Genomic DNA, 19,285 nt, shown 5'->3' on the forward strand with positions numbered 1-19,285 from the left:
CTTCCCCGTACAGCCCTTTCTCGTGCTGTGCGGACTCCACGAACACCCGCAAGTTTTGCTCGAACTCGCGCTTTGGCTACCCAGCCACCACCGCCGTCATCAGAGCCCCTTCATCGGCAGACAAACGCACAGAAAGGCGTAGCACCCCGGAGGTTGCGTCACCGCCAGAAACCTGGCTCACCCGTTATATTCGCAACAACCCCGGCGCGCAGGAGGTCTTTTTCCGCGTCCTCGGCCTCATGGGCTACGGCAGCGCAAAACAGTACGCGGGCAGGAGAGCGTTCATCATGTACCGCGACCTCTGCATTCCGCGCGCAGACGACGAGCAGGCATTTTGGAAAGATGGTAAGCCCCTCTCCTCTCTCGCGCTTCCCCAGGGTCGCTGTATGCGCCTCGCTGCCACCTACCTTACGCGCCCATCCGCTCACACGTCCGCACAGAGATGAGCTTCCCACCGACATTCCAGTCCTGGTTCACGATCACGAACCTTCACGTCTGGCTGCTCACCGTTCGCCTCCGCGCCCTCCCACCTCCGCATGGCACCCACTACGTCCAGGCACTCATCGACCACTTCTTCCTCGACATCGAGGACCGCATCCGCGCCGTCCTCCAGCCCTTCGAGCCTGGCAGGCTCACCCCCGCCAATCTCGGCTTCCCATACACATCGCGCACCGACTTCTACACTGTCGCCAACGCCGACAAGATCTCCCCTTCGCCCGTGGTCGCGCACCAGAGGGCCTCGTCACCCGGCAGATGAAGATCTTCAAAGAGCAGTGGGCAGGCATGGGCATGTCCTTCGACCTTGGCCTCGTCCGCTCCGACCCCGAGCTCGCCGCCGCCGTCTGGCGCAATATGCTGGGCGCGCGTGGCGCGCGCGGGATCGTCTACCCCGAGGACGGGTCCGAGCAGCCGTACTTCCGCCGGACGGTCAACCTCGCGGGTGGCGAGATGGAAAAGTTCGACCGGGTGGAGAAGGCGGGGCTCGCGGAGGAAGAGGCGCGCGACGACGGTTCGGGCGTGCACGACTTTGCACCCGCGGACGCGTACAAGTACGTCGCCTACCCGGAGCTGATGGAGACGATGGTCGAGTACATGCGCGCCGAGGTCGACCGGCTCGCGAAGATCCCCGACCATGTGTTCATCGGCGCTGGCAAGATTGGGACGGAGAGCGACGGCATGGACGAGATGGTGTTTGGAGCGATCCGACGGGTTGGGTCGTCCTCATCGGCACCACCATCGGTGTAGCTGGCACGGTGCTTGTAGTATGGTATGCTCGTATAATCACACCCTCTATTCGACGAAGTCAACGAAGCAACACGCTTTGAGTGCATCGAAGTTTCCCTGCTTTCAATAATCGCTGGGTCAGATTGGAAAAGCCAAGTGCGCGTTTTGTCAATCATAGAAGGGGTGTTTCGGCTAACTACACCATGTTAAAGACAGGCTCGGGATAGAAACCTCAGAGGCTTTTGGCAAAGTGCGCGGGTGTCCGCGAACAGAAGGACAAAATCATATACTATGTTTGTACATGTACAATGAAGCCCGGCAGACTGTTCAACGCGCGGACACCCGCGCACCTAGCGACTCACGGCTGAGTGGCATTCAATATGCGGATGTCCGCGCATCCAACAATATACAGTTATGTGTTCAATGCGCGGACACCCGTACACCCAACGACTTATGATGTAAGCTGAGTAAGTATTCAACGCGCGGATGTCCGCACACTCAGTGCCTATGTACGGCTCAGCGTAAGACGCGCGGACATTCGCGCATGGAGGCAGATGTCTCCGAGAAGGGAGTGTGTGTAGTCCGAACCGGTATGCCCATATATGCTAGATGTGCGGGTGTCCGCGCGTTTTGAGAGACTATAGGAGAGCCTTCACGCTGTGCGCGCGGACGTCCGCGCATGGAGCAAGGTGCCGCCGAGACGACGTGGGAATGCGCGCGGATGCCCGAGCATAATCCAGTTGGGCAGTCAGAGGTAAGCATGCCCACCCACTCGTCATGTCATCCATCCCCTTCCCACCGTCCGTTAGCCATGATCTTAGTATCGTTCGATCCGTCTTGCTTCCACCTTTCTATTGATGCCCCTCACAGGTCGATACGCACCGAATTTGCCATCCAGCGGTCCGAGCACCCGAAGAGTCGCCCAGGGAGGCTAGGGGATGGAAGACCTTGACGTATATCCCCTGGTTTTTATGGTACGCTCTTCGTTCTTGTTGCGCTCGAACACACTCGTTCCCCCCGTTGTATAGTGCCACACACGAACGATTTACGCCGCTTGACGCCCAGGGATGTCGCGCTCGAAGACGCAGTCCCCCTCCTCCCCATCCCGACATCTCCCACCCCATTGGTCCGCGACGCTGTGGCCGATTCTTGCGCGGCCGGCATCGTTCTGTGCGTGTCATCAGTGGCTTTCAAACGTGTCCCTCCGCGTCGTGGGGCGTGCTGATATCGTCGACCTACGTTGCGATCACTGCTGCCCTCGACATAGATGTCACCCTCTACCGATCACCAATCCATCCCTCCACGAGTTCCTCCCCGTTTGAGGGTCGTATAGGCTTGTTTTGTGCGTACATTTCCCCCTCTCCCAATGAACAACCCCGTCCCACCATTCGCCACGCTGTCGTCCCGCTGCGCATCTTTTTCTGCGACAGAAGAGCGCTCAGTACATCGCGACTTGCTGCTCCCGTCCCCCAACGGTTCGGAACCCGTTTGCGACGTGGCAGGGTTCGTTCTCTTGCCATCGTCAGGGCCTTTCTGACGCACCTTCACGCGCGCCGGTACGCCCAGCCCTTCGTTCGCGACAGCCGCCACATCACCCCCTCTTCACACCATCTGCACCCTCCTCGACTCAGACGAACTGTTCCGCACGCAATCTGGCAGGTCTTCTCCTCTCGTCATCTCGCATTGAGCGCGTCCTTGCCGCCGCCAAGACGCGCATCCGTTCACCCGTGGCAGCCGCTTCCATCTCCCTACCGCCTCAAGCCATGAACTCGATGCGCCGTCGCACCACTTCCGCTCCGATCGCGCTGCAAGTTGGGGCGTTGATGGCCATTATTGACTCCTTTTGATCGCGCCCACCACTGTCTCGCCCGCCGCCCTCATTTGCCCGCTGTGCGCTGTGCAAGAGCGGCCGCGGCTGGCGCTCCCTTCCCCTTTTCCTGGAGCTCGATCTTGCCCACCTGGCCACCTTAGAAGACGCGGCCGGCATCATTCGACGCGCGTCGTGGAACGCTTTCGAACGCGCCCTTGGCCGTAAAGATCGGCGGAGAATTGCGTCGTAGGTGCCAGAATCTATGTACGTCGGACTTGTCTCCTCCCATCCTCCTGCGTCGTCCGGTCCTGCCTTCGCATCTTGCCCGCTCTTCCTCCGTTTGGCACGGTATTTTGCACACAGTTGGGTGTTAAACCCCCCGTTCGAACGCCGCCTCACGCGTGACAATCTGTGCTCTCCCCGACAAGGTCGTATAGTATTCATGTATTAGTACATGGACCAATACCAATATATGCATATATTGGAGGATATTGAGAGATCCTGAAGGTTGCATGTGCGGACATCCGCGTGCACAAGGACTGGCCAATCCGCACGTGCAAGGACCGACCTTCAACGCGCGGGCATCCGCGCGTACAACGGCTGTCCTTCGACGCGCAGACAGTGTCCGCCCATGCAACAAAACTGTTACTCGCGCGGACATCTGCGCATTGAAGAGCGGCCAGAGATCCCAGTGGTTACGCGCGCGGAAATCCGCGCATGGAGGCAGATGTCACCGAGAAGAGTGTGGGGAGTCTGAACAAGGATGACCGTACATCAGGAAAAAGCGCACCGCGCGAGAGCCCCGGCCCGAACTCGGGATCGCACGCTAGTCTCGGCTCCAGACGCTCTACAAGCACTCCCAACGCGCGCCTGCCCCTACGCAGTGATTATATAATAGGAGTGGGAGGTATACCAAATTGGGAATGGGATCGTGATGGAGGATGGAGGGAATACTGAATCGGGACTGAATGAGAACCATGCAAAAGTTGAAATTTCTCACGGGGACGGGGCAGGCGCGCGTTGGGAGTGCTTGTAGAACGTCTGGTGCACTTCGGGCTCGGGATGTCGGTCCGTGACTTTTGGCGTCACTCCGATTTTCCCCGACGTCCGGATCCGGTATGAGGGTGACCAGCTGTGACGCAGCGCCAGAGCGAGAGCTCTGCGCGTCTATCTGTGCTCGAGCGCGCGTGTCCTGCGCAATCTCTCCGGCCATTCTGCATGTCTCGCTCAATCTCTGCCCACGCATCCATGGAGAAAGAAGACTGGGCCGCCTTCGGAGGAGATGCGGATGAGGAACACACTGACATCCCCCCTGGAGAGCTGGATTCGGACTCTGAGGACTTCCAGCCCCCTGTCTCCCACGTCGAAGACACAGATTACCGCGCGGTCGAAGACCCCGACTTCGACCTCTGGTGGGAGCATGGTGGTGAGCTTCACCCTGAAGCAGAGATTATGGTTCCGCAGTCCCCCAGTACGCCTTCGTCCTCCCACGCATATCCATTCCGCACCCCTGCCTCTGCTTTCCACCGGGCCGAGTCCCTGCGTAACACACTCCCGGCTTCTGACGCCCATGTCGAGATGAAGGTCTGCAACGTCTTCGCGGCTATGAAGAAGGAAGGGCTTAACCTTGAGCTCTTTCTTGATCTCATTTTCTGGGGTCATAATGGCTGCACGAGTAACTCAACTGTGGTTTATGAGCGAAGCGAGTTCATGAACAGTCCAACCTTTGCGACGGTCCTGTCTCGTTGGTGGTCTCCTCCTACTAGAGCGGCTGGTCATCAACCCGCTCTCCAGGCTTTTGCCGTTGATTCCACCACCTCCTTGCTTAGTCAGGAAATCACTTCCCTCTCATCCATCCTCTCCCCACCCCCTGATGGTCTCTCCAAGAAGAACCTCACAGACATCAACCTCCGTGACATTGGAGAGCATGTGAAATCCCGCGACGGTGCTCCACATCTATGGCGTCTCCTCGAGAGCCTCGCATCCACGCCTAGGCAGCAACGAGAGAACAAGGTAAAGGATCCATTCCAGGTGACGATTTCACTATCAGTTGGCGCCATCTCGGTCCTGTTCTCATGCATCTCATCAGGTCGTGCTCATGAACATTGTCATGATGTCATACTCCCGCTCGAGTCATGTCTCACGTGTCAATCGTTGGTGGTCTGTCTATCTGAAGCTCTGCGGCCTCAGCGCTCGGGCTTTTGATGCGCTCCATGCTCTTGGTATCACGATGAGCCACAAGTGGACCGCCAACGCGTTTATGAAGATAGCAAATGCAGCAAAAGCGGAACGAATGGCTGCAATCAGCGACAAGCCTTACTTCGCCTCCCACGATAACCTTAACATTCCATTGCGCGTCTTCTCTCAACGTCTCGCCAACAAGAACCACTTCATCAACGCCACCGCAGCCACTATCTGGGTACTTCCCAAGTCAGCATTCGACCATCTCCCCCCAGACCTTCACAGCCTTATCCAGACGAAGCGAGCAGAGGGTTACAAAACCCCATTTAACATGACCGAGGTTGCTTTAGACATATCTGCTGAGGCTGCTTCGCGCCTCGACGCACAGGCCAAATCACGCATCCTACGCTTCCTTCTCGAGTCTCCTGCCTTCGTCGACTACCCTCACCGTTCCAATCCCCTCCTCATCAACACCATGAACCCCCCTCCTGTCGATCTCCTCGCTTGTGGCCATGAAAATGCCATTGAACAACACTTTCTCGAGACAGTGGAAGTGGACGAGTCCAGCTACAATGGTACCAAACAACTATTTGAGAAGGAGTTCGCTTCACAGCTTGGTGTCTTCACTGAAGAACACAGACGCAACATGGGTCGCAACCGCAAGATTCCTTGGGTTGGTGATCAACTCTCTGTAGATCGCACTCGAGGTGTTCAACGCCATCGGCATGATGACGTGAACTCCTTTGAGCGTCTCGACTGGGTTGAAACCCAGTTCGGATGGTTTCACGCTCTCATGGCAACAGGAAACTCACTGCACAAGCAGTACCTTGGGACATCAGCAGGTATCGGGCTCCGCAAGGCTTTCGACATCCTCGGTCGAAAGGGTCTAATCAAGCAGGAAACAAAGGGGGTCTTCTGGCATCATCTCGATGAAGCTCTGTGGCATATCGGTGAAGCCAACTTCCTAGCTCTGTGGTGCACAGTTGGTCAGGTTGACAGTCTGGACGAACTGAAGTCGAAGTCACCCCACCAAATCCTTGATAATCTCGACACCATCCTATCCCAGCACACCTCATACACTGCACTCATTCTCGCCCGAAACCAGCCTGATAATCAACGTGATCTCGTCAAGGAGCAGATGATGATGTTTAGCATCGACATTCTCCCCTACTTTGACCTCCGAGAAGCCATCCGGTGCGGTGATGTGGGACGGATGCAAGACCTCCTTCCAACTCTCCTTTTTCGCTTTTCTGGGGGTGGGAACAACAAGTATGCGGCAGAGATCTTGGAGCTTCTGCAGAAGATTCATTGCGAGTGGCCGGAGCCCTGGAAGTGTGTCTGTCATCAGATATCTGTCAGGTGTCAAAACGTACTCACCACTGGTCACACAGGAACTATATGATCCGACACTGTTGGCTGATCAATCGGACGGGAAAGCGAGATGGCTTCCTTCCTGTAGACCTAGGCCAAGAGCAAAACATACGGGACATCAAGGTTACATGGCGGTCGTTTGGACCCGGTGCAAACTTTGACTACATCCAGAAGGTGTCCCCCGCAATCCCTCTCCTCCGTGCCGTCCGTGACAGTGTCCGAGATCAGTTCTCAACCATTCTCGGGAGAGGAACACGACATGGAACTCCCTCAAAAGATGCCGATGTGAAGAAGGTACTTGATATGTACCTGAGGTCAAACATGCACAAGTACCAGGCCGAGCGAAAGAGCAAGGACGATCCTGCGGCAGACATAGTCACACGTGGGGCCGACAAAATGGGAACTGAGTCTACGATCAAGACATGGTGGGTTCATCGGAGCCTCGAGCGGTCTATCGAAGAGATCTACGCAGACGATATACAGGATTCCGACGAGGAGATGGACAACACAGATGGGGTGGAGACTGCAGACATGATGGCGGAGACTGCGGACACGGCGGCAGCAGCGGTGGCAGTGGCGACAACGGAGGATGCGGATGCGGACGCAGACGTGGACGCGGACGCGGCAGTGACGGAGGATGCGGACAAGGCAGTTGAGACTACGGACGCAGCAGCGACGGAGGACGTGGATAGTATGGATATGGACTAGGGATTCATGATGACTATCGTAGGGTAAGGAAGCCATGGCGGAGGACGTACCTCTCGGAAACCTTCCTCGAGCTCTCGTGCTGTACCGTGCCCACCCGCACCCAGTCAAACTCGGCGGCGGACTTGGGGGAGAGGCGCACGCACACAACGCATGGCCAGACTCCGTCGAAGTTTGCGAGGCCTGTGTACCCGTCGTACATGTCCTTGGGCAGCTTCATCGGCCGGGCTGGTCACCCATGCTCCGGAGGCCGCGGCCTCGTCCAAGTTGGCCAGGTGTCCGGCGTGCGGTGCGCCACGTTAACTTGCTAGCCCGGCTGGGTGTACTGCGTGACGATGTGCTTCAGCGCCTTGACGCTCTCCGCGCGGGGCGTGTCTGCACACGCCAACGGGTTACAACGAGTGTAGGGGCGGTGGGGTCCACAGCGGGCGGAGGGTGAAGCGGGTACGCGTACGACAGCGGGTGAAGCGCGAAGCAGCTCGCGCGAGCTCCGCGAGGTGCGCATAGGCCGCGGGTGATGGCGAGGTGGGTGACGAGGTGGAGGTGGAGATGGAGGGCGCGACCGCGGGGTGCACTGCCAGCGCGAATGCCGCGCGTAGGGGGCGATGGGTAGGAGGTGTAGCGGGACACGGTCGGCGTCGTCTTCGCACGCCGGCTGGGGCACGGCGAGCATTGCCCAGTTCCGGGGGACGCGGGGGTGCCGCTGAGCTCGTGGTGGGCGAGGCGGCGGTGCGACGTCCCACGCGCGAAGCAGTCTCGCGCAAGCTCCGCGAGGTGCGCGTGGGGCGTCACAATCGACGCTCGCCGCACACGCCGGTGGGAGCACAGCGAGCGTCAGAGGTGATGGCGTTGGAGGAGGGCGCGAACGCGTGGCGCACCGCCGACGCAAATGCCGCGGGCGGGGGCGCGAATGCCGTGGGTGTGGGGCGGTGTTGCGGGCCACAGTCGACGCCGTCTGCGCACGCCGGCGGGGGCACAGCGAGCGTCGGAGGTGAAGGCGTCGGAGGAGGGCGCGAACGCGTGGCGCACCGCCGACGCAAATGCCGCGGGCGCGCGCGCGAATGCCACGGGCGGGGGGCGCAAATGCCGCGCGCGCGGGCGGGGGGCGTGTCATACTCAAAACCTGGAAAATAAAGTCATGGTGAGCTTCTGTTCTCATATTTTCGCTCAGGGGAGTGGGAAGTGGACTGGTAGACAGGTGAATAGCATAGACAGGTGAAAACTTACCAGAATGCTCATCGACGCATTCCATAGTGCCCCAAGCTCATCCCAAACTGCCCTAGACTCATCCCAAACTGTCCTAGGCTTGTATGTGGCGCATCTCTGGGAGTAGGGGCGGATGTTTGAGGTAGTGAGTGAGGGGAAAGGGGAGCGGGGTTGTGAGGAAGTGGCAATGGGATGGCTGAGGGTAGCGAGACTTGTGTAGGCACGGTAGTGGAAGAAGAGGAGGAAGAGGAGGTCGTTGGACCTGTGTTCGTCTTCTTTCTTGCTCTAGGCTTCGGTTTCGGGCGAGGACGAGGAGGAGAGGCCGGAGGAGGAGATGGGAGGGAGGAAGACGAGGCGAGGTCGCCGACGCGCGCACGCTTCGACGGCGAGATAGACGCTGACCCCGCATCGTTCTCCTTATCGCCGTCGGCGCCTCGCGATCTCTTCCCCAACTTGCCTCCTGTCCCCGCCTCCATCTTCTCCGCTTTCTTGCGCGCCGCCTCTGCTGCCTTTTCCGCTTTCTTTTCCGCCTTCTTGAGTTCCGTCTCGGCCTGCTTGATCGCCTTCAGTCGCGCCTTTTCAGCCTCCTTTTCAGCCTTTTCCTCAGCCTTCCTCCTCTCCCCCTCGGCCTTCTCCTCCGCTATCCTCCTCTTCTCTGCCTCCCTCCTCGCTTCAGCTTCAAGAACATCGTCTGCCCGACGTCTATCCAAGTCATGGAGGAGCTGGAGAACAGCGGCACCGTGACGAGAGGCATACCTCCAACCGAGAGAGGCGAGGTCGTCCACTGAAAGGTACGTCGTCCTTGCGGCAAGGGACTGGAGAATCGCGTCAGGGAAGATGCCAGCTTCGCCGAAGCGGGCAAGCGAATGCTCAGAAAGCCATGTTCTCGTACGCCAATTGCGCAGGAGAGACACGGCTTCCTTGACATCCTCGGGAGACCGTGTAACGGGCACGACTGAACGCCAGTCCCGCAACTCAGCAGCCACTTCACCTGCGCTCTCGACTGCTATGGCCTGTGCATCGGTGGTGTCGGCTGAGTGGGACACGTCGCCAGTGTCCACGGGTATTTCGTTCTCCGAGGTTCGTACTGACAGGTCCCTTTGTCGTTGTTCAGCGTCCGCACGCGCCGCCCGCAATTCGCAGTGGTCGCAGCACAAACCGGTCGCCACTGATAGCACCATCTGTAAGTTTACCACCCATATTAAAGTTGCATAACACTCACCTTCTCGGGGAGGGTTATTGAAGACACGATCCGCGACCGTGCGACGGCACTCGCTCTCGGGCGCTGTGATCCAGTCCCGTAAGTCTTCTCCGATCTCCTTCATGTACTTCACAGTATCCCCTGGCTGACGTGTCATCTTACCCTTCTCTTGGAAAACAGTCGGCTGGACTAGCAATATAGCTCGCGCACAAATATCCTTACCACGACCCGCTCGCCCAGCTCGTTGCAGCCACACCTCGAGCGATGACGGGACCATAAACTGGATCACGAGCCAGATATCCGCCGCATCAAAGCCCTTCGAACACATCAGTAACATGCCACATGGCAATACACATCTGCTCACCATTCCCGCAGCTTCGGTGGCAATCAAGATGTCGATATCCCCTCGCTGAAAGAGCTTGAAGACAAGCCGCTTCGAGACTGGTCCCCGCTGTGAGTTGTACGCGCAGATGCGGGATTTCAAGTGCTTGGGGACCTTATCTCGGAGCCGCTGAACAGCCTGCAGCGACAACATGACGTCGTCAAAGAAGATGATGGACCTCCGGAATCGCTCGACCTCATCAAGGGGCTCTGACCCGAGCACGAAGTCGAGAGACTCAAGGTCGCTCTTTGCTGCGTTCATCTTCCGTACCTCCCAGGCGATGTTTGGCCGGTCGTTGCCAAGGTTCAGGTGGAATGACCGGTCCTCGCGGATATGGAGGGCTCTTCGTGTCTTTTCGAGGGAGGTGGGGGTCAGTGTGGCCGAGGTCGCGTGAACCGGTACGTCTATTCCCATGAATCCTCGCAGCGCTTCCAGCTGACTGTACTCGGGGCGAAAGCTGTCACCCCACTGCGCGATGCAGTGAGCCTCGTCCACGATCACGGCGAGAATTCTCTTCGAGAAGCTCGGGTCGCTGAGTAGTGGCCTGAACGCCCCCTCGGGATCCAAACAGAGCTTTGGGCCAACGACAATAATGTCGAATTTGTTCTTTTTGACCTCCTATGTATGATGTAATTGTTACGTGTCCGGCGCTGATCATCATCTGCCACACACCTCGAGCATGGCCGTCATGCCTTCTTTTGACTCGCTATTTAAAGCAACCGCCCTCAGTCCCCAGCTCGAGAACTTCTTCGCCTAGCACGCACCACATGAGCAAGCCAGCATTGACACGTAGCCGATGACTTACCTGATCAGCCTCCAGCACATTCAGTGGTGAGATCACGATGACAATCTTCCGCTGCCGCACAAACAGTGGGAGGGCGAATGGGAGAGTCTTGCCCCATCCAGTGCCTGCCATCACGGTTGAGTCGAGGCCGAGCAGCATGGACTCTGCAATGTCCAGTTGCTCCTTCTTCGGCTCGAAGCCTGTCCGGCGCTTGCACTCCTCGTACATCTTTTTGCGCGTGTCGGCACTGTTGTATTTTGACTTCTTCTTGGCAGCCGCCCGTGCTTGCCTGAGAAGCTCATAAGACTCTTCGTGTCGCTTCTCGACAGCGTCTATCTTCGCGGACCGATTGTCGCCCATGGTGAATATCGAGAGCACTGGAATTCACCGCTGCCCAGCGGGTCCTACGTTACAGACCGGGATGACTAAGCCATGACTAATCCATCAATCGGTGACCCGCGTCACGGACCCCCCTAAGCGAGACGAAATGCACCAGACCCTCTGGATACAGAGGGTCGTGGGAACGAGACTAGATCGCACGCTTGTTGCCAGTGATGGCCGGGAGAGCGCTCGAGCTCTCGAGCGTAATGACTGATGATATCGAGGTCGCCCGAGCAGCGGCGAGCACCGCGGTGAGCTCGCGAGCACTCCAGAGTTGCAGCGGCTGCTCACTACACCTTGAGAGTCACGGCCGGCTCCTACCGAGCTCTCGCGTGTCTGAGTGACGCCACGAGAGGACAGTCGAGACGCCCTCAGCGGACGGGATACCTCAGGAATTCAGTAAAAATTTTGTGTAGAACATGCAGTCATTGGCTGCACCACTTATATAACATTAACAGAAGAACTCGGTACATTGTACATACATTCGGCGTAACTTGCGTAGCGCGAAGGCACACCAGTGGGAGCTTGCCGCCGCGCGCGAGGAGCACCGGCGGACCGCTGTGTTGCTCGAAACTCCCCCACAGAGCTCCGCGCCGCCCAGGTCTTCCTCACCTGTGCCGCGTGCGGACGGTGAGAGGGAGGAGCGAAGCTGGCCCTGTCCGCGTGAGGGCTAGGCCGAAGCGTCGTGGATGGTCTGGCGCGTGCGACGCGGTGGTTGAAGTCACATTCTAGGGCATCTATGCCCACAGCCTGTGCTCGATGTGCCGGGGTGGCGTGGGTGAAAGGAGCCTCGCGGTCTACACAAGTATAAGAACGCAAGGTATGCACGTTACCTTGTGTCCTTGCCCTTCGGTCCGAGTCTCCTCTCCACCACCCATTGCTGAATGCGTGTGCCGAACCTCAGGTGGTCGCCGGGTGCTGACGGTCCGAACGCACCTCCACCGGCTGCGCGAGGCTCCCGAGGACGGGGAGAGGGGTAAGGGTCGGGTTCGTGCACATGCTTGCCACAGTTCTCCACGCGTGCGGGGTGGAGGACAACGCGGACGCGCTCCGCCTCGAGCTCCGATGTGCGAATGCGGCCGCGCTCCAGACTCTTGTTCGCCTCTTGTTTGAGTTCCGGCGCGGCCCGACGGCCTAAGAGAGGGCTTCGCGCGAGAGGTCTCCATGGGCGCGCAGGAGGTGTTCGACTAGGAAGGAATGAATGGTGAGGGGCCGCGAAAGAGGATGTAGGGAAGCAAGTTCGAGACGGCGCACCTGGTGTTTTGCACGACGAGGCTTGGGTAGCCGTTCCGTCGAACTTCTCGGTAGTCTATGTGAGCGCACAGTTGGAAGGGGTTCAACGAGGCGGAAATGGAGGTGTAGGAGGACCCGAAAAGAGGAGGCAGGGAAACAAAAAAACAAAGTCGAGACAGCGCACTAGTCAGGCCTTCAGGGACTATCATGCGCGATACTCTCGTGTTAAAATGGTAGCTACTTCCCACGCACTGACCAGTCGCCCTGCGCGCGGACCTGTTGCGCTCTGCCAGCGCGCCATGGTCTCCAGTGGTCTCCATATCTTGCTCCTTCGTCGACTCCATGTGCGTGCATCTCTCGCCCGGTTTGCTCACTCTCCCGCATTCTGTGATTGTGAGTGAGTGAGCCTTCTGACATCTTAGTTCACACGCATCGTCTGACTACCCTTCTCCGCTCACGCCTGCGGCCCTCGAGGGCGGCGCACGTAGGAGTCCCGGAGTGCTTGGATCACTGGTCCAGTCTGACAAGAGGTGCGTGCACCTGCCGGTGTGGGCTCCAGACATCGCTTTCAACTGCGTCTTCCCCTTCCCCGTGCCCCTCGCGCGCGCCCAGCACCCGCGTCCTCGTCGTCCGTTCGTCGACTCCCGGCGCGTTCTGCGTCGGCGCGGACCTCGTCGAACGCGCGTCGATGTCCAAGGCGTAGGTCGACCAGTTCCTGCTCGACCTCCGCCGCGCCCTCGGCACGCTTGAAGGCCTGCCCATGCCCACCCTCGCCACCATCGACGGCCCCGCGCTCGGCGGCGGCCTCGAGCTCGGGCTCGCGTGCGACTTGCGCATCGCAGGTGAACGCCCGTGCTCCCGAGGCTTCGCTTGCGGACAGTCGCTCATCCGTCCACGCCCCAGGACACGCCGTGACGAAGATCGGGCCGCCCGAGGTCAGGCTCGGGATCGTCCCCGGCGCGGGCAGGACACAGCGGCTCACGCGCCTCCTGGGTCTCTCATCTTCGCCGCGCAGGAGGCGTTGAATACGGTGTGTCCTTTCCCATCTGTGCGCCGTCTGCCGGATCTCATTGTATCTACTATTTGGCAATAGCTTTACAGTCGTACGCGCGCGGTGTACCACTGCTCTCGAAGCCCACTGGGTGGGGAATGTTTGGATAGGGATGATGGTACGTCAAGGCTTTTATAAGCAGTAGGCCCAGACCTGACAGTTTTCATGTGTGTTGCGAGACCGTCAAGCTCTCCGTCACTCCACCTCTCCACCTGGCTCTTCTGGAGCCCCGTCTTTCGATGCTGGTGCTTGTGGTTTGCCCTGCGCATTATACTGTCCATTTTATTGTGAGTATTTCCTCTTCTGCTGCGCACACACGGTGCCCACTGATAACTCTCCACGCTCGGCTCTGCCCCCAGTTCGCCAGCAGGACCGCATTCTCCTCCCCCTCGAGCGCAGTGGTAGCAAGGCCCCCTCCCTCGGCACTCCGATTGCCAAGCACCATTGACCGTCTCGCGCCTCTCCGCTCTCGTCTGCAGAGCTTGATGCACTCGCCGTGGCGCGCCCACTGGGTGAGTGGGTGCTTGGTGTGGACCGCGTGGTCCGCCTCGATGACCTCGCCATTGTCGGTTGGCAGACACGGTGGGTTGACACATGTATTGTAGATATAGAGAGCTGGACTGTATTATTACATATACTTGATCAATATATTTTCTTTCGATGCATATCTGGCAGCGGAGAGAAACAGACCCAGGATATGAGCAATATCGGGAGTGCGTCCCATGCCCAAGATGCCTCTCGAGCACTCTCGAGACGAAACTCGAGGCTGCTCCGGAGTGCTCGGCGAGAAGGCGGCTGTGTCTCCCGAGCGCCCGCGAGGCGCCCTGCCAAGCTCGCGTGCCTCGAGAGAAGGGGACTTGTCTCGCCGTGCTCGAACTGCTCTCGAGCCTCGGGAGCACTCCCGAGACAGGTCATTTTTTCCTGATGCAGACTGCCAGTCACAAATTTAATTTCATGAAGCGAGTCGGTACATGAGACTCAGGGCCGTGGAGAGAGGACCAACAATGGGGGCTCCTTTACATTGTTGTTTTTTGGCCTATGGGGGATATTACTGCAAGCTGGGACAATAAGTAGACGGAGAAACGGGCAGGGTGCGCGAAGGCCAATCACGAGCGCGTGATTCTAGAGCGCTGCAGTGACTACGAGCCGGGATTACCCTCTCTCTTCCTCACCGCCATCATGTCCTCCCTCATCGCCCGCTCCGCGTTCAGCGGGAAAACTGCCGGTGTATCTCGTGGTGCGCTGGTCACCTCCTCTTACGGCGGATGTTTAAAACATACCGCGTCGGGCTATCTCGCTTGCCCTACACAGATAGGGCGGCCAAGCATGCGCATCCGCCCGTTTAGTAGCCGACTCGTCGCGGGTCACGTCATCGTTCGTACACTTCAAGCTTCAGCATCGTCCAGGATTCCCGGAGGAGCGCGGCGCGTCGACGTTTTAATCCGCCTTTGTATGGACCACGCTGAGCTCTAGCTCGCGCATTACTAGGACAGTGTCCGCGATGTGTGCGGGTTCGCGGTCAGCTGCCTTCTTCGAGCTCTCCTACTGTGACGACCCGACAACACGTAGCAACTCAACAACGTCAGCCTCGAGCTCGCCGAGCAGGTGGTCCAGAACGTTGACGGGCCCATCTCCTCCGAACCTGCGCCGGCCAACGCCGGATACTGCTCCGCGAAGCTCTCCCAGCCCGCTTTCGCACCCCGCGAGTCGACGACCTTGTCCCGCCCCTTCGCGATCCTCGTCGACGACGGCTTCGACCGCGCGCAAGTCGACGGCATCCGCGCCGCGCTCAACGCCGGGATGGCACACCACGGGCCGTGTACCCCACGGGCGAGGCCGCGGGCGTCGTCAGGAGCAAGGGCCACCCTGCAGACCGCCACGACGAGGGTTGGTGGAGCACGCTGTTCGACGCGCTCGTCTTCCTGCGCGGCGCGGCGCACTAAGGTGCTTGGGAGACAGACTATCGAATATCGGATGTATCACAGTACCAGGACGGCGTCTTGTCAAATGCCGTGCCTTTGTGTGCGGGTAGCGGCACTGAGACTCCTGATAATACAAGTTGTATCTCGGTCACACGCCCGTCACGATGTAATACCGGTGAGGCCTTCGAATTCCTTTATGATGGCGTCGAGTATGTTTGCCGTAGGACAGCCTGACTGATGTGGCATCATCGCGTCGTGCGAGGGATCTTCGAGCCGCAATCCTTGGAACGGCTATCTACGAGGAGCATCGGTACAAGTGGGGTAAGCCAACAGTAGGCGCGACCCGTGATTCTGGCCCAGCCACTGGCAGCAGCTACCCCACATCAAGATGCTGCGCAGATCCCAACGTCATGTCGACGGAGATATGCCGCTGTCTTTCATTTGGTCACCCCCTGAGCGACACTGGCAGTTGAGACGGGAAGATGCTTCGTGACGCGAACAAGGAAACATGGCGGTGAGTTGGGCTTCCATTGCTTGCTTTGCGATCGCTGAGTATGAACGCGGCTCACCTAGGCTGTGCAACTTCGTGGGCGCGCGAAGGATCGGCAGGCCCCTCTGGTGTGCGTTGGGTTCGCACAAGGGTCGTGTCCGTGATTGCATCAAGCCACCGAACGTGCGCGGAGGCTTTCAGCCAACCACGACTCCAACAGCGGGCCAATCGACCGCGGCAACGGAGCACTGTGTGTGACTGCGACGCCCTGTACCGCCCCGCGTGAGACAGATCTTCTCGTCCGGAATCCCGAAGCGTCGTTGTAGACAGAAGCCATCCGTCGACCGTGGGTGCGCACAGCGAACTTCACTCACACGCCGGGGCGACCATCTTTCTGGGAGCTTTTCTGGGAGCCGTTTATAAGGTTTAAAATCCACGTGCGGTCAGAAAAAGCATTTCTATGGGTTTCTATGGGCGAGAGAAAACCTTACTTGCCTTTCTCTCGGCTTTAATGTGGCACTAGAAAGATGGTCGCCCCGGTGTGTCATCGCAGCATTGCGGGGCCTCGAATCGAACGCCTTTCCGCCGCGCCATCGAGGAGTGTCGCCACTTTATCGGCGCACATGATTGCTTGCTTGCTGCCGAAGACAGAATGCTGCCATGCTTGCCGGCCAGCTTAGTGTGTACGGGAACGCGAGGCGGCTTCGCGGCGTGGACGCACTCGCGCATGGATCGCGCTTGCAGGCGGCTGATGATCAGGAGCCCAGGAGCCCGTCGTTGGAACTTGGCGAGCGCCCCGAACACGCTGCCAGCTTCCACAGAGGAGGAGGCGGCTGATGTTTTATGCTGGGTGGACGGCCAATGGGCTGCGGCAGCAAGGGCCGGGTTTGCGGATAGGCACCGGGACTATCTCCATCGTCCACAACGCTCACGTCGCTGTGTACTCTTACTAGCCCACTGTATACCATCACTATGGGTACACAAAGTACGACAGACAGGATAACACTGTGATAGAGACCTGGCAGTGGAGTTCCGGCCTTCAATAATAGATGACCTTCAGGCACCCACGCGCGGAGGCAGTGTTTGGCGATGGAGTTACATGGCGCCTCCTGGAACTTGTCGAGAGCGAGAGCGTTATGGACCGCTGTGGGCCTTGGTCGGCACACGAGCTGATTGGCCCACCGAGTTTGTCGCGACATTCCGGCACAACTGGTTGCGGGTCGGCGGGGCGCGCCTTGGCCACACCGCACTGCTTGTCCGCCCCGGTCGTCGCGTCTCGAGCTCGCCACCTGCGGATCGCTTCAACATCGGTCGATGCGTTCTCGCGCAGCCTCAGAAGGCTCGTTCGCCATCTACTGTCGGTCGACAGGTAGCTGTCGCGGTGAGCGGCTGGACGGCTGGCGGGGGGCGGGAGGACTGAGTGACAAATGATGTCGATGAGGATTCGAGTGATCGTTGGTGGGATCATCGAGACCGCTCGCTCGATCACGCTGTTGCCTGTTGCCTGTTGGCTTGCCGGCGAGGAGCGTGAGGGCGAGCAATGCACCACGCGACGGGAATGTGGGAAACGCGCTCGCCGCCCTCAAAGGGCCAGGGCGCGCTCCCCGTCCGCTGGTTCCCTCCCACTTTCACTTCGTGGCCAACCTTTTTTCTTCGCACATCGCAGGTCGATTGTAACGCTCCTCCTTGTTCTTCTCTTTGCCTTTTCTCCCAGGAGCTTACAGTCACTTACGCAACGCAAGTCCTCAGCATCGCACACACCCCGACTCCCCACGCACCCGTCATGACCGCCAGGCTCGCCCCCCGCCCCTCCGTTATGGAAGCCTCTGCTCGCCCGTCCTTGTCCGTTCGCTGCCCCACTGCCCTCCCAGAGAAGGCCGCCATCACCGAGCTCGCGATGACGATCGCCGAGGAGGTCGCCAGCCTCAGCCGTTCCCCCCTCCCGATCGGGATCGACATGCCCCTCAAGCACTCTGGCCTCAACCCCAAGACCCTCTCCCAGTTCCACGCCTGGCTCATGTCTGAGCACGGCTACGATGCATCCTACACCCGCCTCCTCGAGGCCGACACCACCCCCGAGGTCCTCGCCACCGACATTCTTGGTGCGTATCCCCCGAGTTTGCCCTCCCCCGCGCACGCGATGCTCACCCCCTACGCCCTCTCCAGCCACGCCGCGCACCCGCCACAGCCGCACCCTGCCCACTCCTCCGGCCAAGGAGGTCGGTTCCGGCTCGTTCGCGAGTCGCCGCGCCCGCCGTGCCCCGCGCGCTCCCATGTCCGTCGACGTGACGACCGAGCCCGAAGAGGTCCCCGTCCTCCCGTCCGCTGCCGTCAGGCAGGGCGCCGCCGACCTGGGCATGGCCTCCTACGACTCCTGGGCGGGCAAGAAGACCAGGTGAGTGCGCCTCCCTCTCCTCCCGCCCCCCGTGATCCGCGATTCCGGATCTGCACCGGTCTCCCACATCACTGCCCGCTGCTCGAGCGCTGACCTCCCGTCCTCCCCCAGCCTCATGTATGGCTTGCTCGCGCTCGGCATAGTCGGCTCGCCGCTCTCCCCGCCTGCGCGCGCGCCCACCGCGCTCGCCGCGCTCAAGAGCCCCGCCGTGCCGGCCTCTTTCCAGACCGGCACGCGCATGCGCCCGGTCGCGCCCCTCGAGGACCCGCGCGCGGCGCTCCCGACGCGCACGCCCATCTTCGTGTCCTTCATGGACTCGGTCCGCATGCCCGGCGTCGATCTCGTGCAGTCGCCATGGATCCCGGACCGCAACTACGCGAGCCTGGACGGCGTGCTCGAGGAGCTCACCTTCCCCAGCACGCCCCACAGTTACTAGGAGGCTCACAAGCCCCGCTCACGTTCGCTTCATGATTCACGACGCCTTACGCCCCCGCCCCCGCGAGGTTTTACGCCCGCGCACACCCCCGAGAGTCTGTTGTAGGTTTGGTGATTCGAGCGCATCGTAGACTCGGACCTTCTGGATATGCGGACCTTAATTGCACAAGTGACGTTCTTTTCTCAGCATCCTTCCATTCATTTCTTAGCCTGGCACCGCACCTGCATACCTGAACCCTGCACCCACTCGCATACGCATCTAACCGCACCCTCCCCATCCGCTCCCCCGCCCCCTCATCACTGCGCTTTCACGTCCATGCCTGCTGCATTCCTGTTCATCCGTCGCGTCGTACGGCGTGCTGTCCACCGCGAGTTTTTGTCGTTGTTTTGCTTTCGTTTCGCCGTGCGCCCCCTTGAGTCGTGATGTCTTATCCTCTTTGCTCGTTGTACTTGCCTGTCCACCACGTACAACGTTCACGACATTATGATGCAAGGACCGCCCCGTGGCAGGGAA

General features: G+C 59.6%; 6 protein-coding genes across 6 annotated transcripts; 5 read left to right on the forward strand and 1 right to left on the reverse strand.

The window, feature by feature from the left end:
• Positions 1-53: 53 nt before the first annotated feature.
• Positions 54-1,245, forward strand: BXZ73DRAFT_80965 (uncharacterized protein; the record flags this gene model as incomplete). Its single annotated transcript, XM_048023394.1, has 3 exons — positions 54-345; positions 441-721; positions 754-1,245. Coding segments are annotated over 3 exons (1,065 nt in total), but the record flags the coding sequence as incomplete, so codon positions are not given.
• A 3,241-nt stretch (positions 1,246-4,486) lies between these two features.
• Positions 4,487-7,294, forward strand: BXZ73DRAFT_53621 (uncharacterized protein; the record flags this gene model as incomplete). The annotated part of the gene is made up of 3 exons (XM_048021032.1): positions 4,487-5,065; positions 5,124-6,547; positions 6,607-7,294. The coding sequence occupies 3 exons, from the start codon at positions 4,487-4,489 to the stop codon at positions 7,292-7,294; spliced, it is 2,691 nt and encodes an 896-aa protein (XP_047873392.1).
• A 1,843-nt stretch (positions 7,295-9,137) lies between these two features.
• Positions 9,138-11,224, reverse strand: BXZ73DRAFT_80967 (P-loop containing nucleoside triphosphate hydrolase protein; the record flags this gene model as incomplete). The annotated part of the gene is made up of 7 exons (XM_048023395.1): positions 9,138-9,219; positions 9,254-9,595; positions 9,657-9,678; positions 9,720-10,014; positions 10,063-10,698; positions 10,753-10,833; positions 10,886-11,224. 7 exons carry the CDS (start codon positions 11,222-11,224, stop codon positions 9,138-9,140), a joined length of 1,797 nt encoding a protein of 598 aa, XP_047873393.1.
• Positions 11,225-12,820: 1,596 nt separating this feature from the next.
• On the forward strand, positions 12,821-13,503 carry BXZ73DRAFT_80968 (ClpP/crotonase-like domain-containing protein; the record flags this gene model as incomplete). The annotated part of the gene is made up of 5 exons (XM_048023396.1): positions 12,821-12,879; positions 12,901-13,008; positions 13,091-13,106; positions 13,182-13,320; positions 13,382-13,503. The coding sequence occupies 5 exons, from the start codon at positions 12,821-12,823 to the stop codon at positions 13,501-13,503; spliced, it is 444 nt and encodes a 147-aa protein (XP_047873394.1).
• A 1,205-nt stretch (positions 13,504-14,708) lies between these two features.
• BXZ73DRAFT_105697 (uncharacterized protein) lies at positions 14,709-15,472 on the forward strand (the record flags this gene model as incomplete). The annotated part of the gene is made up of 3 exons (XM_048016350.1): positions 14,709-14,756; positions 15,099-15,348; positions 15,402-15,472. The coding sequence occupies 3 exons, from the start codon at positions 14,709-14,711 to the stop codon at positions 15,470-15,472; spliced, it is 369 nt and encodes a 122-aa protein (XP_047873395.1).
• A 2,252-nt stretch (positions 15,473-17,724) lies between these two features.
• BXZ73DRAFT_80970 (uncharacterized protein) lies at positions 17,725-18,772 on the forward strand (the record flags this gene model as incomplete). Its single annotated transcript, XM_048023398.1, has 3 exons — positions 17,725-18,043; positions 18,108-18,336; positions 18,448-18,772. 3 exons carry the CDS (start codon positions 17,725-17,727, stop codon positions 18,770-18,772), a joined length of 873 nt encoding a protein of 290 aa, XP_047873396.1.
• Positions 18,773-19,285: the final 513 nt, after the last annotated feature.

Source organism: Epithele typhae (genome assembly GCF_022376455.1).
Source record: "Epithele typhae strain CBS 203.58 chromosome Unknown BXZ73scaffold_70, whole genome shotgun sequence".
Taxonomy (NCBI): domain Eukaryota; kingdom Fungi; phylum Basidiomycota; class Agaricomycetes; order Polyporales; family Epitheliaceae; genus Epithele; species Epithele typhae.